Source organism: Musa acuminata, chromosome BXJ3-5 (genome assembly GCF_036884655.1).
Source record: "Musa acuminata AAA Group cultivar baxijiao chromosome BXJ3-5, Cavendish_Baxijiao_AAA, whole genome shotgun sequence".
Taxonomy (NCBI): domain Eukaryota; kingdom Viridiplantae; phylum Streptophyta; class Magnoliopsida; order Zingiberales; family Musaceae; genus Musa; species Musa acuminata.
In genome coordinates, this window is record NC_088353.1 from 6330643 (window position 1) to 6340534 (window position 9892).

The 9892-nt window shown below is 41.0% G+C and overlaps 2 protein-coding genes across 4 annotated transcripts; one reads left to right on the forward strand and one right to left on the reverse strand.

Moving 5' to 3' along the window:
* Positions 1-909: 909 nt before the first annotated feature.
* Positions 910-3093, forward strand: LOC135639178 (ubiquitin carboxyl-terminal hydrolase 20-like). Its single transcript, XM_065152975.1, has 9 exons — positions 910-1088; positions 1184-1261; positions 1372-1492; positions 1598-1708; positions 1985-2157; positions 2248-2583; positions 2657-2776; positions 2864-2925; positions 3030-3093. The coding sequence occupies exons 1-9, from the start codon at positions 1086-1088 to the stop codon at positions 3091-3093; spliced, it is 1068 nt and encodes a 355-aa protein (XP_065009047.1). The 5' UTR covers positions 910-1085.
* On the reverse strand, positions 1977-7936 carry LOC135583454 (DNA repair protein RAD51 homolog 3-like). 3 transcript variants are annotated; one of them, XM_065150684.1, is made up of 9 exons: positions 7761-7936; positions 6354-6476; positions 6017-6050; positions 5868-5938; positions 5534-5760; positions 4862-4993; positions 4331-4397; positions 3830-3958; positions 1977-3408 (listed from the first exon to the last, which is right to left on the reverse strand). In XM_065150684.1, exons 1-9 carry the CDS (start codon positions 7813-7815, stop codon positions 3263-3265), a joined length of 984 nt encoding a protein of 327 aa, XP_065006756.1. In that variant the 5' UTR covers positions 7816-7936; the 3' UTR covers positions 1977-3262. The 3 variants fall into 3 exon arrangements, with proteins under 3 accessions (XP_065006756.1, XP_065006758.1, XP_065006757.1); XM_065150686.1 differs by lacking the exon at positions 1977-3408 and adding an exon at positions 3578-3716; XM_065150685.1 differs by lacking the exon at positions 1977-3408 and having other exon boundaries at positions 3718-3958.
* Positions 7937-9892: the final 1956 nt, after the last annotated feature.

A 9892-nucleotide genomic window follows, 5' to 3' on the forward strand; every position in this document is an offset into this window, starting at 1 on the left:
ATTCATAATGATAAGAAAGTAATCAAAATATCACTTAATGATTTATAACATAGGTAACAATGATCGAGATCACCAAATAAATAATATGGTATTTGATTAACAAACCATTACCTCCGAGCATAATGTGGACCAAATGATACGATCATTACATCCCATCCATCGAGAGTCACGTAGAATCAAACATATATGTCAACTCGTAGAAATTACAATACGCATGATGGATATACAATATCAGCGTGACATGTAAAGAAAACATTCCCTCTTTAAATAGATAATTACAAAACTTATTTATTTTTTAACTAAAATATATATATATATATATATATATATATATATTTATATATCTTCATTTTGATTTATTGGACTCGTACAAAATTGCATATGAGCTTTTTATGCCTATAAGAAACGAATAATGACTAGCCTTAATGGTGTCTTCTATTTTAGAAACCGAAAATATTTCTTTAACAAATATGATTACGATTAAAAGATGGTATCGACTAATGTCATCCACTGTACTCGAACATCATAATCCATCCATCTCGAGTTCATGTTCTTTACATTTCAGAAATTATTTCGACCAAAATTGACCTCATCAGTGCACATTCTAAATTCCTGATTCGTGCACACAATTGTATTCCATCATTCCATGATTCACTCGAACTTTTTAGTCCAAATGTGTATTGCCAATATAAGTACGTTTCAAACGCAGCTGATTGGTGTGTGCTTCTGAACCTACACAATTGCTTTTTACCTCGTGCGCGCACGAAGGGGCCACGAAAAGGTGGGACCCACATTTATGGCGAATGGATGATAAGGTGAGCATGTGGGTAGGGATCGAACGGGGATAAGCTTATCGACCCATAAGGAAGTAGGGAGGCCGCGTCTTCCAAATTTTGGCTGTGCCGCCGCCTCCCTTTTCGAAGCACCGCAGTTTCCCTCCATCCTCCCTAAATCCCTTCTTATGCCATCAAATCGCAACCTCTTCGAGTCCCTAATCCGAGCCGGACTCTATCTCAATCTTCCATACATCGGTGCCCCATCGTTGCATTGAAGCCGACCGCCGTCCTCCCGTCGCCTGCTAGATCATGGTACGTGCAATTCTCCTTGTTTTCTAGGGTTCTTGGCTTACGCTCTCAATTTCTCTCGAATCGATGCTGAATTACTCGCTTTCGCCCTTCTGAAGGCTCCCAATTCGGTCAGCGCTCCAAGTTCGTACTTTTCGCCGCCGCCGCCGCCCATGATCGGCCAGCCCCGAGTCGTGGTAAGGATTCCTCGCCCGTGATCCATCTCGCAATCGATTCTTGGATTAAATGTTTCTTATTGGATGTGGTTCTGACGGGAATCTGTTGGTCGTCCCTGATCGGCGAGCAGGGTGCTGCTCTCGTGAACTTGGGGAACACGTGCTTTCTCAATGCGGTTCTCCAGTGCCTCACCCACACGGTGCCTCTGGTGCAGATGATCCGCAAGACGGACCACTCCGCTTCCCATCATGGTACGAGATCGTGGCCGGTCTTTGAGTTCATGGGCTCTCGGTTTTGCGTGTTATTTGGGTTCTCTTATCTATTTCCTACCGCTAAGAAGAGCACACGGCTTGCAGGTGATGATGCAGGGTTCTGTTCCTTCTGCGCCTTGAAAGCACACATCAATGGGTGTTTGTTCTTATCACGGCTCGTCGTCTCCCCAACATATCTGGCTCAGAATTTGAGCAGTATCCTTCTTACTCGCCTATAATATCACTTTCGCAGGCAATCCATAGATTATGCTATCACAGGTCACTAACACAAGCCTATGATCTCGGAATGCTTGATGCTTTGCAATCAAAACTTTGGAGCTTAGAATGATGCAAAATTGACTCTTACGATCTTGTAGCTTTGTTCATCTTTTTCATGGAAATCATGGTTTTGTCGTTCATATGTATGCTAGCGTGAATTAAAGGGAAGAAGAACATACTGCAACTTGGAATCCTTAACCAAGCAAACACCAGAAATATCACCTCATTTCCGGTTGGGCCAGCAAGAAGATGCACATGAGTTTCTCCACTCCTTTCTGGATAACATGCATGCTCGCTGTCTCGGACGCACCGCCGATGATCGTCCGGCTTCGTTGGAGGAAGACAGCATTGTTAAGCAGGTGTTTGGCGGCCGTCTTAGGAGCCAGGTAAATTCTACGATCCCCTGTTGAAGCAGAGTTGCGTTTCTTGGTTCTACTTCTTCATCGTATGAACGTGATGTGTTTTCATTGTCTCAGCTGCGGTGTTGCAGTTGCGGTCACTGTTCGGACACATTTGAGCCACTGCTCGATCTCAGCTTGGAGATCGAAAACGTGCGCAGTGTCGGAGACGCTCTGGAATCTTTCACCAAGTTGGAGAGAATTGATGATCCTGAAGTCAGATTCACCTGTGACGGCTGCAAGGCTCAGGTGTCCATGGAGAAACAGCTTAAGCTAGACCAAGCACCGCAAGTTCTCGCTCTCCATCTCAAGAGGTTCAAGAATGATGGGAGCTACTCCAACAAGATCGACGATTTTGTGGAGTACCCATTGGAACTGGACCTGAATCCATGCCTCAGCTGCCCTGCAAAGGAGGTTTGTGTTCCTCCTATTCCTCGCCAATTGCATCCACATCAAGTGCTCATTGATTCTTGCACCATATGCGCAGGTCCAGTCAAAATACGATCTTTATGCTGTTCTGGTACACGTTGGTTCCGCACTTTCTGGCCATTACTTCTGCTACATCCGTTCCTCTCCAAGTACATGGCATCAGATCGATGACTCGCAGGCACGGTCGAAGAACTTACTCATCTACCTCTCTCGGCATTCATGATTGTTGTGCCTCTGATGACTCTTTGATGATGTTATCTTCCAGGTGGTCAGTGTTTCTGAAATCGATGCGTTAGAGCAACAGGCTTATGTTTTCTTCTACGTAAGGCGAGGCTCATCATGCTGGTTCTCAAACTTCATGGAGGAAGAGAAGGCACTCGATGTGCAGGCCGCAACTGGTACTTCCCCAGCATCTGTTTTGGAACACGCAGAAAGATACAGTGCTTCGTCTTCGGGTTCTGCGAATGCTTGCAGCAGTTCAAGAGGAACCCCTGAGAGAAACGAGGATGCCGGTCCATGCAACAATGCGTCTCCTCTCAGCCCGGTACCTGATGGTTCTCGCGTTGCCAAGAGGCAAGCGTGCCATGCAAGAACTCCCCCGAGGACATTCAACCAATGGCACGGTTACGAGTCTGATGATGAGCCACCGGGTGCGGTTCTTTGCTTATAACCCACGCGATACTGGTTGTCTTCTCTGCTTGCTTATACGTGTGCATTCTGTGCCTCTTACAGAAGACGATGAAGACGACGATTTGCTTCCGCTGTACAAGATGGAGTTCAAGGCCACCAAGGGAGCCAGGAAGCCCGCAGCTGCAGGAAACATGAACGCGCAATTTAATAGACTGGTAAGAAGCATGCCCAAGTCACGCAGAAAGCGATTCGTGGACTGCATCAATTCGCAGCAAAATTGTTCGACGAAACGACCACATAACTCGAGACAGTCCGGCGGCAGGAACAGCAACGGCCTTGGTCATCGGAGTCCAACAGCAGTGGAACCCTCGACGCCAGCGGACTGTCCTAGCCTCAGCCCTCGTTCTATCAAGCGAGGCTTGTTCTAATTACTCCGATTCGGAGTTGAAGCTACTATCACTGTTAGATTACTCTTGTTACTTCATACACTGTTGCAAAACTTAAATATAAGCATCACATTCACCTTCGTATCAAATGAACTGCCAAGTTTGCTTTCACATCATCCTAACACGTTTACAATGGGAAGTAGCATTTCGTATACCTTTGCCTGTGATCAAGAAGGGTGCGGTGGCAGATCGAAGCGATGGGGACTTATCGATGTAGGCATGTCGTTCGTTCCCGTTCCAGTACAAAATGATACGGTTTGTGCATGCATGAGACCAAGTATCACCTGCACAGTACAAGCAAAAATCCATGAAAGAGAGCCTTTGTACACATGAATAACATCATGGGGAAAACATACAGGCAAATCTTCTTAAACATCCAGAAAAATCACATTTAATTTATTGGCCATCAAAAGATAACCCTGGTATTCTCTTTAGTAGTTGACTTTTACCAAGCAGTGGTGGGACTTTAATCGTACTAACTGATCATACTAGGCAAACATCATGCCTCATAGACCAACTTCACGTCTACCATTTCTCATGGAAACAACGGATTTCATCTAATAACATGAATATGGTAAGAACTATGAGAATAGAAATCTTGTAAGTACTAGAAAATGGTCAAAGTGGGGTGGAAGCCAATGCAAATAAAAGCTCACCAAGGGCAAGAGTTAGGTGAAATGAACCCTCCACAAACTTCGTCGTTACTTGATTCAGTAAAACAACCTGCACAAGAAAAAGAAACAACGATGTCAGATTTTCATGAAAGCTAAGGAATGGATACTGAGGCATTTTCAGGGAAAAAAAATGGCATATGAATTGTGTTATTGCTATCACCGAAATACGTAGTAAATGGCAACATCTTTAGTTGAAACTTAATAACTGAATTGACTAAGGGTGCTGAACAAACCCCAACGAGAGATTACATGAGTTATATAGGGAACACGATGTCGATATAGAATATAATACCAGCAGTTTCAGTCTGAAAGATCATGGATAATGCCCCTGCCACTGGGTCCCTGGATTTATCACTTCAATTACGTCAATTTTTATTACCATGGAACGGATATCCAGATCAAAATCATATATCCTTAGAGTTGCACTGGTAACAAATTTACTTATATGACTGCAAACATTACTGTAAAAAGTATAATTTTTTCTCAAACTGGGAAGAGAGAATAATTACTTACAGCCAAGCTATATTTTTTTGCGAATCTCATCAGTTTCAATGACATCCCGCCAAGGACTCTAGTTCTTAGAGCCAAGTCATCAAAATCTTGGCGAAAATGAAAAGTGATGCTATCAACAACAATTATCTTCACCTGTGGAATACAATGACTGACAACATCAAGCCACAAACCATTTAACAAATACAAAGTGGTTGTCAAAACAATCTAAAACATTTTAAAGCATAGATGCAAAAGGAATGCAGATGATTCACAAAGTTAGCTTATGATTTCAAATAAGCTTATACAAAATATTTGTTTACGGAAGTTGGTCGCATAGGCAGTGAGGCGTTTATAAAGAAACAATAAGATAAGTGTGGATGTGAGATTTGAAAGAAGGATTTTGACAGTATGAGCGTTGACTGGGAGCTAGCTAGTTTACATTCAAGGTACGATATTGTTTCTTCTACTTAGTCTGCAATCATGACTGTAGCTCATTAAGATAGATAAAGTTTTAAATGATGGCCTTCCTATTGCATCAACTATAACTTACTAGTGTCTGCTTATTTCTAGTATGATAAAATAAAGCATCTTTCGACCAGGCAGTGTAGGGTCTGTGAAAAAGCATTTTATAGCCAGTAGCAGGTGAAGGTTTTAAGAAATTATGTGTTTCGAGAAGGATAATTTTTGGTTTACATCTTTCTGTTCTTCGAGAAACTTCTCCAAGTAATTTATGGTCGCAATTTGCTCGGTATAACTGCAGATGCGGAAGTAAAAGATATTAGCTAGGAAGCTGTTGGGCTGCAATATCTCTGGGCAAGCTGGAAAGTCCTTCAGCCGATGTGCAGTGTTATCCAACAGATCACTAATGCATCCTTCAGCAATTTGGTGAGCACGTTCAACCATGAAACTGCCTTCTGTATCTGTTACCATACAGGAATTATGTTCATCCTAATTTTTTTAAACAAAGGACACTGTGAAACATGAATAAACTCAGGGCAAGAGGCATTTTAGGTATATACGGCCATACCTATATAAATTGCCTTCCCACCAAGGCCGCCACATTCGACTGGAATTTGGACATTAACTGCCAGTTGAATCCTGTAGGGTTTGGTATAAGCTTCAGTTGCTACTTCAGATCCTTTTAATACTATTCTTAATTGGAAGGGATAGACATACCCGAGTTGTGTTTTACCAATTCCTGGAACTCCTCCTGAAAACTATTCAAGTCAATGACAACTTCACAAACAATGGCTGCAACACTAGTAATCTAGCTGAAAGTTAAAGCCAACCATCGAAGCAACATGGAAAATAGGCTTTATGTGAGGTGTAAATGCATTTACAATGCATCAACGACCATAGATAAAATCAAAGTCTAACAACAGGATGCAAAGACCTTCCCTGACGTTGCCGTATCGTGACAAGGTTCAGGTTAATAAGTATCTGTACTAATTATCACATTGTTCCTTACTAATGTACAAACTTATTATGATATGCCACAGACACTGAAACTTACCAACTTCAGTAACTTCTTTGCAATGTATTCCACCTCCGAGTATGGCATCAAGTTCCTCGCAACCTGTGGTAATATGTTTCTGCATTTGCTCCTCTGAAAGCATATCCCAAGCAGTTTGGGCTCCTAAAGGATAAAAAACACATTAACATCTGAGGCTTCCAGTAACCTAAAAATTTTGGTACTGCTTTTGAATGTCGGCAAAAGATGCAACTCTACACCAACAAGAAGAACAAGAACAAGCCTATCTCTCAGTTATTTGAGTCAGCACTGTAGATGGTTGCTGGTGGATTTAACTATGTGTAATATTGGATGCAGAGACTAATCTGAATGTAACAACGGTGGTAAAATTAGGAGCTTGACTGAGGAATATGTAAACGAGTAAAGATTCTATGAAGATCAGGTGCACTTAAGCACAAAACCAATATCATCAAAATATTTTACATATAATAACTTTTATTGGTGAACAAGAGTTGCAAAATAGTATGGCTGCAAATATCATATCTATTCTGGTATGGAAGCATCAGTCACCATGATGTAATTATCATCAGCCAACAAAGAGCCTATTGTTGCTCGTATGAAGATCTTTTTGGCATATAACTCCTGAGTTCACAGAAAATTAGTTCTGTTTGGCACCTAAACTAAAGTTTGGATCCTAGTGATGTGAATATCACTCCAAAGGAGCATATAAACTCCAACGTGAAACCTATAAACATTAAATCAGACGATCTAGAATGATTTTACAAGCACGTATTTTTGCAGCAATCACCACCCATTTTATTTCATATGCTCTGAATGACCTTCTTGTTCTCGTGTGCTCCTCGTGATAAGCTTGATCTTCTTCACACAGTTTCTGTTGGTCCTACAGAAACTTTCAGCAATGAAGCTAACTCTGTTTTCCCTTTGCCTACATCTTCTAGGGCATACATAGCATTACCATGAACATTCACAGCCTTATCCAAATTGTATAATTTCATATCTCCTCACCGATATTCCACAATATCCACTTCCTAATGATTGGATGTTACCATTTCGACTGGTATGATCCTAAGTAAACAGACCAAAAGAAATGACAGAGCATGGTGTTCTCATAACATGAGTGGTTGCCTACATCTTCTAGCGCATACATAGCATTACCATGAACATCAATGTACAAACGGTGCAAATCTACCAGAAAGACCTGATGCTTTCAGTTAAACCCAGTGCATTTCCTTAGAAGCCTGAGAGCTAACAATTCATATAGTTTGCCTATCCATGTAAATCTTACTGCAAGTAAACCATCTAGGGCTACATTTCGATTGATCATACGATTAAGATGGATACACATCCAAAGAAAGGAAAACAACGTGTGCAAAATTTTGGGAACAAAGACAATAAATTGATGTGGGAAACAGATCGAATAACTGATACCCTTGAGAGCTCCATGACCGCCTTCCAAACTCCGGAATCTACTGGTCTCGGACATGGCGTTCCAAGTAGCACCAGCCTAAGGATCTCTGTCGCCGGTCACCGATCGTCGGCGGCTTGGTCGAGTTCCAGCAATACTAGCTAGGGCACAGATAGAACAAGTTTAGTCGGCTGGTAAAGACGGGTCGAACCAAACCATGCAATTAATTAGCAGCTATAATATATTTTTTTTTATGATAATTATGTTTTTTTAATAATATTTATTTTTTAATTATAATTGATCTATATGTATAAATAATTTAATTTAAAATATTTTGACGTTAGAAGAAGGGTCAAAATATTGCTGTTAATGTCGTCGATTGAATTGACATGATTTGAACAAGGGGGTTGGAGTTGAGGAAAGTTTCGCCGAAGATGATTTTGAGGTGACGATTGAGCATCCGAGATGGATCTCGAGTTGAATTGGGGTGGGCTCTAGCCTCCTCGGGGTTCAAGGGTTTAGTCGAGATGGACCTTGTCTCATCGTGGACCTTATATAAGAGGTCAGCATCAAAGGGGAGGGGGCATTTCTCGACTACACCACTTTGATAGTAAAGTTAGTTTGTCCCAAAGACTCTTGTAGAAAAGATAGATATAGATAGGATACCCTATGCTTCTATAATAAGATCTATCATGTATATTATGTTATGTACCAGACCTGATATAACGCATGCTCTAAGTGTTACGAGCAAGTATCAGAGGAATCCAGGTTTGGAACACTGAAAAGTAGTAAAGTGCATCCTTAAGTACGTAAGAAGGACCAAAGATCTTTTATTGGTATATAAAGGAGGTAGTCATAAGGTTGAGGGCTATATAGACTCGACTTTTTAATTCGATATTGACGATGGCAAGTTAAACTTAGGGTATGTTTTCACAAAAAATGAAGGAGTAGTAAGCTGGAAAAGTTTCAAACAAGACACTACTAGTGACTCGACTACTTAGGCAGAGTACATTGCTGCGACAGAAGCAATAAAGGAGGGAGTTTGGATGAAGAAGTTCATTGCAGATCTAGGAGTCATGTCGAGTAGCGAGGAGCTGATTGCTGATTCCCTTATATGTGACAACAACGGGATGATTGTTCAAGTGAAAGAACCCAGATCTCCTCAGAAGTCCAAGCATGTTCTGAGGAGATTCTATTTGACCAAAAAGATCATAGCCCGTAGTGATGTAGTAGTGGAAAGAGTTCCATCCAAAGATAACATTGTAGATCCATTAACCAAGTCATCGTCTTATGATATTTTTTAGCATCATAAAGGTCTAATGGGGATCAGACACGTAGGTGATTGACTTTAGGTTAAGTTGGAGATTGCTAGTTGCATGTGCCTTATAAGCTAATCACATGAGTGATGACACGTGTGACGTGCTATACAGTCTTGATGAGATCATAATGAGAATTGGATCATGATGAGATCATAATAGTGAGACTAATTTACCAATAAACATATATCGCTAAATGTTCTAGGGTATAGGTTACTCGAGAGAGACATCGACATAATTGGACATATCGATGTGCTACATACCCGTCCAAATGAGGGAAGTAGCTGGTCTTATAGTTGCCTCTATGGGAAAACTAGGGGTATAGTGTAGATGCTTATTAGGGAATGAGTTCAATGTATTAGATCCCCATGTATCGTTTGGGGACTATGACATAGCGGCCTAGTATGTTTATCGTTAATGAGTTGAGTAAATTATTATAAAGATAATTATTCACTAAGTCAGAAAGAGTTATGACATATGCATTTCACGGCTAGCTCGATTTTGGGCCTAGATGGTCACATGCATATTATGGACAATGCGATAAATAGAGAATCGAATATGAGATATCCGATAAATCCTTGTTTTAATGGATTCTTGGAAAAGACCTAATAGAACTTAGGATGGTTATTGGACGAGGATCAAATATTTATTAAGCCAATAATTATTGGATAGAGAACTAATACCAAACAAAAGGATCCATAAGGGTTAGTTAAAAGAAGCTCTATATAAATAGGAGTTGAGACTAAATCATAGGATAAAACCCTACTACTACCACCTCCTTCATCTCCTCCCTACCTCTTCCTACTGTTGAGAAATCTTGGGGGCGACATCACATGCGT